This window comes from Acomys minous (genome assembly GCF_964271855.1).
Source record: "Acomys minous genome assembly, chromosome: 11".
Lineage (NCBI taxonomy): Eukaryota > Metazoa > Chordata > Mammalia > Rodentia > Muridae > Acomys > Acomys minous.
In genome coordinates, this window is record NC_140492.1 from 116534338 (window position 1) to 116550258 (window position 15921).

The 15921-nt window shown below is 44.6% G+C and overlaps 1 protein-coding gene across 3 annotated transcripts in view; it reads right to left on the reverse strand.

The window, feature by feature from the left end:
* Positions 1-15921, reverse strand: part of NNT (nicotinamide nucleotide transhydrogenase) — a 97187-nt gene that overhangs the window by 71173 nt on the left and 10093 nt on the right. For all 3 annotated transcript variants that reach the window (XM_084801395.1, XM_084801393.1, XM_084801394.1), the window contains exons 3-6: positions 13579-13808; positions 11647-11864; positions 4911-4998; positions 104-192 (exon numbers count right to left, since the gene is read on the reverse strand). In XM_084801395.1, coding sequence (XP_084657521.1) covers positions 104-192; positions 4911-4998; positions 11647-11864; positions 13579-13808 — 625 coding nt within the window. The remainder of the gene's footprint in view (positions 1-103; positions 193-4910; positions 4999-11646; positions 11865-13578; positions 13809-15921) is intronic.

Here is a 15921-nt window from a genome sequence, read left to right on the forward strand (position 1 = left end):
GCATAGAGAAAAGCTTCAGTGAGCTAGCCTAATCTCTAATGTAATTGGCCCCATTTGAAACAAGTGTGTCTAGTTAAATATTAATCCCTAGTTAAGTACTCACCTTGTATCAAACCCTCGGACAACTGCACCCATCGACTTCGCTGCACCTGCAGAAGCGAGCCCAGCAACGCCACCACCAACTATCAGGATCTGAGAAAAAAAACAAAAAAGGGATGTTTTAAAGTTTGACACTAAGTGGTGTCAAAAAAGCACTGGCTGGCGACTTCCGGTGCCCGGAACATAGCACTCAGTCAGTGGTACGAACGGTGGTACAGATCAGACACGTGAGTGCAGCAAAGGGTCTGTCTTTCAGCTGAACCAACAGTATTTTTAAAAATTGATCAAAGAAACAGCCTCTTCCCGGGGCCGAGAGCTTTCCCTAAAAATACTACCCTGGCAGTCAGCAGCTCAGAGCAGAGGCCATGCAAGCACCATCAATACCACACATGTTAAAGATTAACCCGGTCCTCCCCACTGTACAGAAACTACCACCAAATGGTACTTCAACTAGCCCTCCCTCTCCAAAGCCAAGGCTTCCTTGGGTTCATAGAACACGGGTTGGCGGGGGGGGGGGGGGGGGGGGGGGGGGGGAAGACATGGCAAAGATGGGCACAACTTTGACAAAACATCCAAGCCAACTGCTGTTTTGAGCTCAAATGCTTCTGAAGATCTGGTAACCAAGTACAGAACTGAAAACCATCTTGAATGATCCGTATCTGAAGTCGGATGCAATGGAAGTGAGTCCGCTTAACCACAGAAGGATCAGACCCAAGAGAGCCCAGGAATCCCACAGAAACTCCAGCCTCCCAGGCCCGAACAGGAACACACTGGAGACAGTGTTGCTCCTAGCCTCAAGACAGCCTTCCCGAGGAAACAAGGCGTGTTGTGCATCCCATAAATGGCCAGATGAAGACAGCTCCTTGTTCCTGCAGGAACAAACAAATGTCACCCACAGAAACAAGGAAGTCTGTAAATTCTCACCCACCTATCGAGCCTGCACTCCTTCTGCATTTTTAAGGAGACTAGGTTGTCAAAACTGTGTGCTCCAGTGACCCCTAGGGAGTGCCCAAGAAACCATGGCAACAGATGTTGATGGTGGTGGTTCAGGAGGGGAGAAAGTCCACAGAAATTGGGTCAGAAAGGGACCTCAGCAAAGCATCAGTGGAGTCTAGACCAAAAAGCACCAACCCTGTTCTACACAGAAGTTCCAATAACTCTAAAAAGAAAAGAAGAAGAAGAGGAGGGGGGGAAGGGAGGGAAAGGGAGGGGAGGGGGAGGGGAGGGAAGGGAGGGGAGGGGGAGGGGAAACAACATACAGAACCAGGCTAATCATCCAAGAACTAGCACAGATGCATGAAATCACTCTAATCATATTCCAAAGCAAGGAGAATAAGGAGTTGAATGCCAACCTGAGCTACAGAGAAAGACAATGTCACAAAAGTAAAAAAGAAAAAGATTGAAAAGGACACATGGTTACAGTTAAGAGAAACAACACCCAATAGACAGAGCAAGATAACTGATAGGCTAGGGAGACAGCCCAGTAAGTAAAGTGCTTGCTGTACAAACACAAGGACCTGAGTTCAGATCCCCAACCCCCTGTTAAAAAAAAAAAAAAAGCAGGCACAGGGGCTGAGGAGAGATGGCTCAGAGGTTAAGGGCACTGCCTGCTCTTTCAAAGGTCCTGAGTTCAATCCCCAGCAGCCACATGGTAGGCTCACAACCATCTATGAGATTTGGCGCCCTCTTCTGGCGTGTAGATGTACATGCAGGCAAAACACTGTATACTTAATAAATAAATCTTCTTAATAAATAAATTTTTTTTTATGCATTTCAAAAAAAACAGGCACAGGACGGCACATCTTTCTTGGTCTGAGTTGCGCTGACATAACCTGTGGGGCGGCCCTGCGTCATCCAGCCAGACCTTTGTTTCCCACATCAGCTTGGATCACCTTGCTCATCATCACACCGCAGGGCAGGAGCCTTCTCTGCCTAGGAGACACTAACGGTTTTCATGCCGGTGTCTTGTGCGCACTGCTCCCTTTTGCTAACGTCCTAAGCCCCGGGTTTCTTTTTCCACCCTTCCCGTCTCTGCTCAGCAGCCAGGGGAGCCCGTCCCTTCCCCTAGCCCCGCCTCGTTACTCATCGCCCTATCATCTGGTTCCTTTCTTATAGCTACACTTATATCACGGGTTTATCTGGGTCTTTCCACCCTCGTGGTGACCCGCACTGAAATGTAATTCTCATGCAGCAGGGATGGTGTTCATCTTGTCCAAGCTTCTCCCTCGCTCCTGAGTACCCAACACATTTTTTGCATTAAACCGCTTTTAGTTCATTTTAGACACGTTTCTTTTTAATTCTGTTTAAAAATAGATTTAAAATATGATACATGATAAGCCCAACTGTATCTAATTCTTCCATTTCAGAAAATTACTTCTTACATCAAGCCAAAGTTACTTAAGCTGAATTTATTTATTTATTTATTTATTTATTTATTTATTTAGAGACAGGGTTTCTCTGTGTAGCCTTGGCTGTCCTAGACTCACTTAGCAGACCAGGCTGGCCTCGAATCCACAGATATCTGCCTGCCTCTGCCTCCCAAGTGCTGGGATTAACAGCATTTTCTTTCTTTGTGCTCAAGGCGTCAGGGAGGGGAAAACACGCCACGGCACACATGTGCAGGTCAGAGGACAACTCATAGGAGCTGGTTTTTTCCTTCTACCAGTGAGTCCCAGGGACTGAACTCGGGTCATCAGGTTTGAAGGCACAAGTTTTTAATCCCTCGGCCACTGACTTTACACACTAGTGGACACTGTCACCTTTCCACATTTTAGTAACTCACTTAGCTCTCCTGCTAAGCCTCTTGGGTTTTCTATCACTCTTTAATTGCATATTACAAGTTTCCTCTCACCTTGCACATCTTTCTTAATTTCCTTCTTTCTTTTTTTCTGCTCTTTAAATTTAGGGTTTTCCATTTATTTATATATTTATTTATATATTTATATAATCACTTTACAACCTGATCCCAGCCCCCTCCCTCCTCTCCTCCCAGGTCCACCCTCACTCCCTGCTCCCCCTTATTCTTCTCAGGCCCACAGCGGGTACCAACCCACCCTGGCACCCCCAAGAAGCAGCAGGACTAAGCACATCCTCTCCCACTGAGGCTCCATTATTAGGGGGACCCACATACTGGCCAAGCTGCACATCAGCTACATATGTGTAGGGGACTTAGATCCAGCCAATGCAAGCTCTTTGCTTGGTGGTTCGGTCTCTGTGAGCCCCCATGGGCCCAGGTTAGTTTACTCAGCAGGTCTTCTTCTGGTGTCCTTGACCCCTCCAGCTCCCCCAGTTTTCCACACCTTTCTAAAAAGGTCCTAAGCAAAACTAAGTTGTTGGCTCTCATATCAATGCATTCAGCCAGCTTAAAAACATCATCAAGTTTATGGCCAGTCTGAATGCCAGGCATTTCCTCACAGGCTTATGCAATAAGTTTCATGTTTCAGATAGAGGAAGCTTTGTGTCTTGTGTACCATATCTTTATGGCATTCACATATACTTTTTTTTTTTCAGTTTTTCGAGTCAAGGTTTCTCTATATAGCCTTGGCTGTCCTGAACTCACTTTGTAGACCAGGCTGGCCTTGAACTCACAGAGATTGGCCTGCCTCTGCCTCCCGAGTGCTGGGACTGCAAGTGTGCACCACCACACCCGGCTTCCACATGTGTATTCTTATAGACACCCTGCCCTTCGTTTAAAGAACTCGCTTTCCTTACCACAGTTTTTTTTCTTCTCAAGGCTGCTTTTTTTATCCCCCCACCCCTCCCCAGTAGATTTATTAATAGGACAATTCTGAGTTTGTAAAATAAGTATTTAAGAACAGAAAGCAGGCAAACGGATACAACATTTACATGCCCTGTTTCCTATGCCTCGACTCAGGGTTTATATTTAGTGGACTCTGTATTGAAGGGTCACAGCGTAATCTCCCTCGCTTGCTCCCTCCCATCCTCACTGCTTGTCATTGGCTGCTTTCCTTCTCTCTCTGTTCCCAGTCTAGATTCAAGAAGCAGCACCTTCCCCTGAGCCTTGGTGACCCCACCTCCCATTATTATTTCCTGTCCTCTGGCTGCCCCTCCCCACCCCAACTGACAAGAGTGAAGAAATCAAAGAAGTGTTTTCTGCAAACTACAATATTGCAGTAATCAGGAAATGCAGGTCTACTTAATAGTATCTGAAGTTTTTTTTTAAAGTAATAATTAATTGGCACACAGATCGACCCAGCCAAAATCCATTTAGGAATTCAAAAAACTCTGCCAGGCAGTGGTGGTTGCATGCCTTTAATTCCTGTGCTCTGGAGGCAATGACAGGTGGATCTCTAAATCTGAGGCCAGCTTGGTCTACAGAGTGAGTTCCAGGACAGACTTCAAATAAGTCAAAAACTGAAAAATCAAAAGAAAAAAGACTAGAACTTTCAAAACAAACAAAACGCAAAAATTCTTTTTTTCAAGCAATATTAAATGTTCAACACTAAAGCTTTACTTTAAATATCTAAGTACAATAGCATCTGTGAGACTAACCCAAAAAAAATAAAATAAAATAAAATAAAACACTTTTAAAAATAACTATTTTTTAAAGATTTATTTATTTATTATGTATACAATGTTTTGCCTGCATGTATGCCTGCAGGCCAGAAGAGGGTATCAGATCTCATTATAGATGGTTGTGAGCAACCATGTGGTTGCTGAGAATTAAACTCAGAACTTCTGGATGAGCAGCCAGTGCTCTTAACCTCTGAGCCATCTCTCCAACCCAAATAACTTTATTTTAATGATACCTTCAATTTGTCTCCTTAATAAACACTGGGAGTTGTACATACCTTAGCTGGGGGGACTTTTCCAGCAGCTGTGATCTGACCAGTAAAAAATCTTCCGAAATGATTCGCTGCTAAAACGACAGCCTTATATCTGAAAAAAATAAACAGACAGCTCCATAAAGTAAATGTGGGAGGCCCAGACATTATTATCACTTGGCCACGGTGAGATTCTTTCTGAGCATTTTTGACACACTTACCCCTCTGAGCACTGTTGACACACTTATCCCCCTGAGCATTGTTGACACACTTACCCCTCTGAGCACTGTTGGCACACTTACCCCTCTGAGCACTGTTGACACACTTACCCCTCTGAGCACTGTTGACACACTTATCCCCCTGAGCACTGTTGACACACTTATCCCCCTGAGCATTGTTGACACACTTACCCCTCTGAGCACTGTTGACACACTTACCCCTCTGAGCACTGTTGGCACACTTATCCCCCTGAGCATTGTTGACACACTTACCCCTCTGAGCACTGTTGGCACACTTATCCCCCTGAGCACTGTTGACACACTTACCCCTCTGAGCACTGTTGGCACACTTATCCCCCTGAGCATTGTTGACACACTTACCCCTCTGAGCACTGTTGGCACACTTATCCCCCTGAGCACTGTTGACACACTTACCCCTCTGAGCACTGTTGGCACACTTATCCCCCTGAGCATTGTTGACACACTTACCCCTCTGAGCACTGTTGGCACACTTACCCCTCTGAGCACTGTTGACACACTTATCCCCCTGAGCATTGTTGACACACTTACCCCTCTGAGCACTGTTGACACACTTACCCCTCTGAGCACTGTTGGCACACTTATCCCCCTGAGCATTGTTGACACACTTACCCCTCTGAGCACTGTTGGCACACTTATCCCCCTGAGCACTGTTGACACACTTACCCCTCTGAGCACTGTTGGCACACTTATCCCCCTGAGCATTGTTGACACACTTACCCCTCTGAGCACTGTTGGCACACTTACCCCTCTGAGCACTGTTGACACACTTATCCCCCTGAGCATTGTTGACACACTTACCCCTCTGAGCACTGTTGACACACTTACCCCTCTGAGCACTGTTGACACACTTATCCCCCTGAGCATTGTTGACACACTTACCCCTCTGAGCACTGTTGGCACACTTATCCCCCTGAGCACTGTTGACACACTTACCCCTCTGAGCACTGTTGGCACACTTATCCCCCTGAGCATTGTTGACACACTTACCCCTCTGAGCACTGTTGGCACACTTATCCCCCTGAGCATTGTTGACACACTTACCCCTCTGAGCACTGTTGGCACACTTACCCCTCTGAGCACTGTTGGCACACTTATCCCTCTGAGTACTGTTGACACACTTACCCCTCTGAGCATTGTTGACACACTTATCCCTCTGAGTACTGTTGACACACTTACCCCTCTGAGCATCATTGACACACTTACCCTTCAGACCTTCACAATCAGCCTCTGAACAGGTACAATTACTACATTTGCATCATAAACACAGACACAAGGTGAAAACACTTGCCCCAGGGCACCAAGCTGGGTGGCAGAGCTGAGGAGGAGGAGGGGGAGGAAGAAAAGGAGGGGAAGGAGGTGGAAGAGGAGAAACCTGACCTGGGCAGCATGTCTGTGGAGGTAGACTCTCACCCAAGGAGCCACCAAGCCACTTGCTAAGATTACAGCAGACTAGAAAAGATAAGACACAAAAAAATGCCGATAGCACTTTTCTTCAGGTGTCAAGGTGCCCCATGGTCAAGCCCCCCTTTTTAATTTCATCCTGTTGTTCAAGTTTTCTTTGATGGCTATGTAGCACTTACATAACACAAAGGGGATGCCTAGATCAGCTGAGACGCTTGTACATAATAGCATTTCAGTGTCAGAGGAGGGAAAGCACTCCCCTTGGTATCTAGCAGGTGAAAGCCTGGGTGCCTGAGACAGACCAATCGGTCAAATCCAGGACCCTGAGTTAGTTAAACCTTAGGTTTCCTCATCTATAAAACAGAGTCAAGAAATGCACTGATCTCTGAGACCTGTCGAGAGGACTAAAGAGGTTATGCAGGTGAAACATTCTGTATGGTTCTTGTCACGTGACAGGGGCTTTCAGTAATATGATTTAACTGCAGAAACAAGTTATCCAGTAAAAACTGACAGTGAGCCACACATTTTTTCTTTAGTAGCATGTCTGGGGCATACAATACTAATCTTGTTTCCATATCATCTTTACTTAAACACAACTAATACTAAGACTCACATCCTGACTGGCAGCAAAACCTCTCCCTCATAGTTTGTAATACTTGATAAAACAATTACTACAAAAACATGTTGTCATCAATGTTGTATAGTGGAGTGAGGGGAAATATTTTCAAGAGAGAAAATAACTGTTTCTTTTTTAAAAAGATTTATTTATTATAATGAATACAGTGCTCTGTCTGCACGTACACCCTCAGGCCAGAAGAGGGCATCAGGTCACATTATAGATGGTTGTGAGCCACCATGTGGTTGCTGGGAATTGAACTCAGGACCTCTAGAAGAGCAGGCAGTGCTCTTAACCTATGAGCCATCTCTCCAGCCCAAAAATAAGTGTCTCTTAACACTCTGCTTCATCCAAATGCAACCTGCAGTCTGTGGTGCTAATTGGGCCCCTATATAATGTCTCATAACATTTTGTTTGCTCTAAAGGTTCTGTGACTAAAAACAACTGTTCCAGACCAGATTTTGATGCATCTTACATGGCAGAACCAACAGCACCCTTAAAACTCTGAATGGTGCATTTTAAGCCCCACATTGCATAACAATCACTCCTCCAACCACTAAACATGGCAACAATTTCTTTTGGCCCCTGGCATAGCTTTTGTACCACAAACCATATTTTTAGTGGATCATTTGCTACCTTATGTTAGGAACAACAAATTGTATTTCTAATAATTTATTACTTGTATGGGTGCTAGTATATGTGTTTGTGGAGGAGCACACATGTCAGGGGACAGAGTGTGTGCCAATCAGAAGCCAACCTAGGTGTTGTTCCTTGGGAGCCTTGAACCTTTTATTTTAAGATGGAATCTCTCACTGGGACCTTGAGCTTGATAATTAGACTGGGCGGCTGTCTGATGTGTCCCAGGGATGCATCTGGCCAGCACTGGGACTACACACTTGTGCCACCTCATCTGGGCTTTTACATGGGCATTAGGGACCGAACCTGGTCATTAAGCTTTTGCACCAAGCAACTTTATTGAGTTATCACTGCCGCTCCCAAAATGTGCTAATTTGATTGATTTCAATACATGGCAACCAATATGAATGGGATGAACAGCTGAAACACAAAGTAGACTCTGTGGCATATTTGATCCATGGCATGTTTTAAATGTTACATCTCAGACATAAAACTTGGGCCGGTAAAATGACTCCGTAGGTAAAAGTGTTTGTCGTGCAAACCTGACAGGCTGAGTTTGATCCCAGGAACCCACATTTCAAAAACTGAACGGTAGCACCAATCTGTGATCCTAGCTAGCACTGCTCTGGCAGGGATGGGATGGGGCGTGAAGACAGGAGAATCACCTGGAAAATGACGGAAGCCAGCTGGCATGAAATACATCGCTGAGTACAAAAGAGAGACCCTTCCCAATAAGACAGAAGAACCTATTCCTGAAAGCTGTCATCTGATCACCATATGCACTTGTCCATACTCACTCATACACATAGACAATGATAGACTTAAAAAAATAAAGACCTTAGAACCTTCCAGTTCATGCAAGATTCTGTGAAGGCTATATTCATATTGCTTTTTCCCCCATGTACTATTTTCCTTTTAATACTTTGGTTGGTGTGTCATTCACATTAGCCTAAAGTTTAATTCACTTAGTTTCTTTGAGAAGCTGACTTCGTAAGCGTCACTCTATCTCCAGATTGTTCCCACCTCCTCAGGCGGTCAGTGGTCATCCCTGTCCCTCGTGACAAGGCAGGCATGACTACAGCCATACTCCTGCAAGCAGAGAAGGTAGCAGGAAGCTTTTCTGTGTAACACTGGACTCTTTCCGATTCTGTAAGCTGCCTCTTCCTTTGATAAACAATTTCCTTCGCAATACAGGAGCTTTTCCGTGTCATGACGTCCCACGACGTGTTGGTTGCTGGCCCTGTTTCCTAAGTGACAACCCTGAGGTCCCACTCAGAAAGTCCTTACTGAGCCTGGACCCTGTGTGTACTCCCTAATCTTTCTTCGAGAAGACTTAGGGATTCAGATCTCTCACACTGAGGCCTTTGGTCTACTTGGAACTGACTGGAATTGAGGATGCAAAGAAAAGATCAAGTTTCTTCTACAAGTGGGTACCCAGTTTTCCCAGCAGCACTTGTCAAAGGTGCTACGGTTTCTCCAACACGTAGTTTCTCATCTTTGTGAAAAACCAGTTGACTGTGGGAATACAGACTCTGGATTCTTGATTCCAGTCTATTGCTCAATATGTCTGTTTTTGTGCCAGTACCATGTTGTTTTACTTTGGATCTGTGGTCTAATTTAAAAATCAAGAATGGTGATGCCTCCAACAATGTTTTTAATTGTTAAGGATGTTTGGAAAAGTCATATGGAAACATACAACTTATGCTACTCACATAAGCATATACAGGAGTTTAACTGAAGTTATTCTACACACGGGGACAGTGCTCCTCCCAGAAGCCGTGAGTTGAAACAAAAGAAAAAAAGCTCAGTCTTGGGCTAAAAATATGATAGTGGTACAAATGTTATGGTGGTAACAACTGTTTTGGGTTTTTGGTTTGGTTTTGTTTGTTTGTTTTTTGTTTTTTGTTTTTAACCTGGGTACTTTAAATCTGGCTAAGAACCCATGGTTGGGGAGCTCACAAGCCCCAGGGGGTGGACCTACTGCTTTTATTTTACTAAATGGACAGAGTGTCAAACTGCCCTCTAAATTCATGTCAGCCCTTAGACCACATCAGGGAAGTACAGCGGACAGGAATTAATGCAAACTTTCTACTGGTCACAGTGCAAAGAGCGAGTGTCCGTCAGCCACAAACAAGGACACCTTTACACACCTCCTCCCTCCAAGGTCTCAGGGAGGGCCAGAGCAAACCAGTGTCTTCTGAAGAAGAAAGGACCACTGAACTCAGGGACTCACAGCAGCTGTGGTCGCCTGCACACGACCAAGGCAACCAACACCCCAGCATGGCGGATAAGGGGTTCCCCAACCCCGACCTGTGAGAGAGGGAGAGTGTGCCTTCTGGAGGAGGTAGACTCAGGGTTTTTTTCTTTAGTAGTGTAGCTCCTGGTAGGTCAGCCATGCCCCAGGAGAAGACCCTACACCCATGAGTATACACTCAGCACAGAAAGGACTCAGGGCATTATTTTTAAAAAAGCAGAATACACTATTTTCATGGAAGTCTGGAAGTCTCAAAGAATTTTTTTTAATATACTATATTAAAAAAATAAAAATAGAGTTCTAAAATAGAGAGAGAAACAGAGAAGATAGCAGTGCTGACAGGCAAATGAAACCCATTCTCGGGCTGGAGAGATGGCTCAGTGGTTAAGAGCACTGGCTGCTCTTCCAGAGGACCCGGGTTCGATTCCCAGCACCCACATGACAGCACACAACTGTCTGTAACTCCAATATCTGACACCCTCACACAGACATACATGCAGGCAAAATACCAATGCACATAAAATAAAAATAAATAAATTATTTAAAAAAAAAAAAAAGAAATCCATTATCATTGTGGCCTCAGAAGAAAGAGGACAAGCTCTAGTATGAGATACAGACCTTGACACAAGACAAAACGCCACTCTAATATGAAGTTTTCATGATACGATAAGGAAACCCTAAGCAAGATGATCAACATAAGCACAATGCTATGCGCGTATAACCTCAGCCCTCAGAAGGCCGGGACAGGGGGATCACAACATTGAGGCCTGAACTACATAGCGAGTTCTAGGCCAGCCTGGACTACATAGTTAAGACTATTTTAAAAAATCAATTAATCAATCCATTAATAATATAGCATGCTAAGCACTCCTAATGTAGAGATCCAAAGTCAAAACTGTTCCACAGTGGGCACTGACATCACTGCAAGCGGACAGTCCCATTCCTGGGCTCACAGGAAACATCCAAGGGTCACAATGCAAGTGCGGAAGCCCAGCCCAGTACCAGAAGCATGCCAGAGGGAAAAAGAGACCTTCTGAAATGCACCACTTCATAAACAAAACTACCAAAACATACTTCTGAAACTACCTTCAGGCTATGTGTATGAAGCGTATGAAACATAAATAAATTCCATGTGTACACTTGGCTCTCATGTCCAAAGCACCTCATGATGTGAATTTTCCAAAATCTGAAAAAGCCTGAAGTCTGAAAACATTTCTGATCCCAAATTTTCAGGGGTTCTCAACCAGTATCACATTAAAACACATGGAACTGCCAGTGTCCCAGCTATTTATGACCTACGATAAAAATCCAGTGTGTGCATACACAACATAAATTATACTACTTGCTCATGCAAATGCTCAGATAGCTATTTCCTTCAGTAGATGTAAATACTGCTTTTAACTATAAAGATAAGACACGTAACTTTATTACTGTGACTACTGTGGAAAAAATAAAATAAAATGAATCACAAAGACTAACTGGAGGGTAAAAAGCTCCATCCCCTGCAATCATGACAAGGTGAAGACCTGCAATGTGACGCCTGTGACGCCTCCCTGCATGTTTTTGTTCAACCGAAATGGGAAATGGTATACCTACCCAGAAATGTTGGCCATGGAGCTGAGCGCATCGTACCCCTGAGCAATTGTGACTCTTGGAACCTGGTCCATTGCCAGCACCGTAGTTTTCCTCTCAGAAAGTTTATTTAGCAAGTCTGGGTTTTGGGCTGGGTAAATGAAGCTGATGAGAGTTCCTGAGGGCTTTAAAAAGTCAGCTTCGTGAGCGCCTAACGTCGGATTCACCATCGGGGCTCTCACCTGAAACAAAGTCAAATCACAGATTAACGCTATCAATAGTGTTGTGTGCTTTGTAAGTAACCACACACACACACACACACACACACACACACACACACACACAGGACAATTTATGTAAAGTATGGCACTATTTAAGTTAGAAACTAGGCTGGCCTCGAACTCACCAGTGATCCACCTGCCTCTGCCTCTGAGTGCTGGGATTATAGGCCTGCATAACCAAGTCTGGCTCATGACATTTTTTCTTAATTTACCAAAGCACCTTTGCCAGGTATTGAGCTGGTGACTCATGTGAACCTAGGCTGAGAACTTTTAACTCTTTGGACAGGAGGTGCGGTTCGGAGGTAGAGTACTTACCTGGCACACACGCCACGCATGCCCTAAAATATAGTCTGCATGGGTTGTACTTAATTTTTTTTTAATTTTCCTACATATCAAGGTCTATCACCAAGTATACGTAAACCTAAAACTTTTTTTAAAGCGTTAGCTGAATTGTGGTTCATGTTTACATCATAAATTTTGCAAGTACATTTCTATAGCAAAAACTGATTTTGTATCTTCTCAAAAATTGCCATCTATGTATGATGCTGGTTGGGACTGGGGATGTCACTTAGTGCTTGAGGACGTGGGTTCAATCCCAGCCTCGGGAAAAATAATGCCAGTATGTTACTCAGTAGAGTTATGGGGGGCGGGGGGAGGAATACCACTGTGTGAATGGCTCTTCTTGTGAATTAATAAAGAAAAAAAGCTTGTCTTTCTATAAAGAAACCAAGTTTGCTTTAGTCTAGTAACCACACCTTTTTCATCCCTACCTCTCTGCTTGCGTTAGTTGCAAAATATTTAATGATTTAAATTTAATGCTCTATTCTAGCTATTATCTACGCTAAACTCTTGGTACAGCCTTTTATGGTTTTTTACATCATATTTTAGTTATAATGTTCCTTAACATACACATTTCTGCTGTATGGTACCTAAAGACCTCTTAAAGCCAGCTCGCCTACCGGTCCCTCAGCCCAGTGCTACCTTCTCCAGGATGGCCATGCTGTTTCTAGAACTGCATCATGTCAGCGTAGATAACTACCTTCGGTCATCAGACACTACACACAGCATCCTGGGCTGGGCTCAGTATCTTCTTTCCATAGCTAGCAGTGCATCCCCATCATCAGGAAGTCTGTATATAAATGGGCCATGTAGTGAAAAATTTGCCTAGTCAATTAAAAGAGACTTCTACCCAGCCAAAAAAAAAAAAAAAAAAAAAAGATCTCCATGTCCCTTCCACTGTTAAAAACAGGTCACATTTCCTGGGACATGAAAAATAGTCACAATGTATAGTCATTTCATTGAGAAAAGGAGAGTACGACTTTTAAGATAGTTAAGGCTGAAGTGGGTAGTGTTTAAGATGACAGACATGCAAACTGCTCCAATTTGATCACTGTACATTGTCTATACACATCGCACTGCGTGAATATGGACAGTTATTATGTGTGTCAGTTAAAAAACAAAAAGAAGAGCACTAAGAAAATTGGATGGGTTGGCTATGGTGGCTTGGATCCCAGAACTGGAGAGGCAAAGGTAGGTGGGTCTCTGTGGGTTCCAGGCCAGCCAGAGCTACACAGTGAGACCCTGTTTCAAGAAGAGAAAAAAAGGAAGGAAAGGAGGGAGGGAGGAAGGAAGGAAGAAAACAAACTACAAATGAAAGAGAGAAAAGAGAAATTACCTTGACCACCAGATCCGAAGCCAGAACTTCCTTGGTCCCTTGGATCTGGGCCCCTGCTGCTCTGTAGAGATCATCTGGGAATTTGGAAGCCTCGCCTGCACCTGCTTCCACGACGACGTTAAAGCCCTGCTTGACCAGGGCCTGGACACCAGCAGGAGACAGCGCCACTCGCTTCTCATTCTGGAAAATCTCCTTGGGGACTCCAACTGTCAACTGCTTATATGGAACTCCTAAAAGCAAACAGAACCCGAGTTTAGGCAAAGCTAAACAGCGTGTTTCCGAGCAGACCACAGGGAAGGGAACTGGGCCGTCTGCTCCTCAGAACTTACTGTGCACACGCTGCTACTGAAAAACAATGACTAGCAATCACCATCCTTTTTATAATTTTTTTCTTTTTTACACACAGTCCTGAGTGCACTAAATATTTTATTTGGTTGAATGTCTCTCTTTAAGGCGCATGATAAGCTTAGTCTACTCTTAGGAGCAAAATACCTGAGTTGAGAAATCACACAGCATGCTACCTCCCCTCCTTCACACTCTGGTGTAAATCTTCCTGGCCTGGCCTTAGTAAAGACAGAAACATATCACTAAAGAATAGCTCTACAATAGATACTTCCAGGGTGGCCGTATCTGAAGTCCCTTCCCTGTCAATTTGGCCAAAGGAAATTTCTCATACATTTCCAAGAGCTGAAACCTGAGACTCTACCAGCAACTGATTAGACAAGAGGCCAGAAACCAGGCCAAAGATAATCACCTACCAGCCAGACACGAGCGAAGCCAGCAGCCACCTCCTATGACATGCCTTTACATAGGCACCGTGGATCCAGGACAGCCCATGTTGCCTAACCCTAACCCTAACCCTAACCCTAACCTGCTATGTTGACTAGTTTTATGCCAGCTTGACACAAGCTAGAACATTTGGGAAGAGGGATTCTCAATTAAGAAAATGCCTCCAAGCCAGGCAGTGGTGGTGGCGGCGGCGCACGCCTTTAACCCCAGCACTCGGGAGGCAGCGGCAGGTGGATCTCTGTGAGTTTAAGGCCAGCCTGGTCTACAAAGTGAGTCCAGGACAGCCAAGGGTACATGGAGGAACCCTGTTTCGAATGAATGAAAGAAAGAAAGAAAGAAAGAAAGAAAGAAAATGCCTCCATGAGATTTGCCTGTAGACAAGTCTGTAGTGCACTTTCTTGACTGGTGATTGACATAGGCAGGCCCATCTTACTGAGGGCAGTACCATCCTTGGGCACATCATCCTGCAAAGTACAATAAAGCAGGCTGAGCAAGTCATGAGGAATGGCCAATAAACAGGGCTCCTCTGTGACCTCTATGACCTCTGTGTCAGTTCCTGCCTTCAGATTCTTACCTTGCATCCTCACCCTGACTTCTTTCAATGATGGAATGTGACCTTAAAGTGGTGAGCCAAAAATAAACCTTTCCCTCCCCCACATTGCTTTTGGTCATCATGTTTTATCACAGCAAAAGAGAAATAACTAGAACAGCTACCCAGTCATGTTCTCTCCTAGGAGGCTTTAGTGGAGACGCCACAGAATGGACGTTATGGGCAATTTGTAAGCGCAGCCACGAGACAGTCGTCCAAGAGACGTCAGAGTAGCACTGACAGACACAGCAGGAAAGACGAGCCATAACTAGGAAACTCAGAATGCATTCCACTTCTCCAAGGTAATAAGGGGTACCTGGGGTTCCTCTTTCCATGAGAATCCATACAATAAACCCTCAGCACAAAATATAAGCTGATTGTGAGTCTATTGCTTACAATCCAAAAGAAAGCATGCAACACACACATCTTTAGGCAGAGTTCAGGCTAGCTTTACCTACAGGACATCAGTTTCTGCTGGTGTTTTAATCAACATGAAGCCATTAGCTTTTTGTTTGTTTCTTGAGACAAGGTTTTTCTTATTTTGTTTTGGTTTTTGGTTTTTGGTTTTTTGAGACAGGGTTTCTCTGTGTAGCCTTGGCTGTCTTGGATTCACTTTGTAGACCAGGCTGGCTTTGAACTCACAGAGATCCTCCTGCCTCTGCCTCCTGAGTGCTGGGATTAAAGATGTGCGCCACCACGCCCGGTGAGACAGGGTTTTTCTGTGTAGTCTCGGCTGTCCTGGAACTTGCTCTGTAGGCCAGGCTGGCCTTGAATTCAAAAAGATCTGCCTGCCTCTGCCTTCGGAGTACTGGGATTAAGGGTGTGCACCTACACCACCACCACCTCATCCCTAGCTATGAACTTTTTTTTTTTTTTTGGATTTTCGAGACAGGGTTTCTCTATGTAGTCTCGGCTGTCCTGGACTCGCACTGTAGACCAGGCTGGCCTCGAACTCACAGGGATCC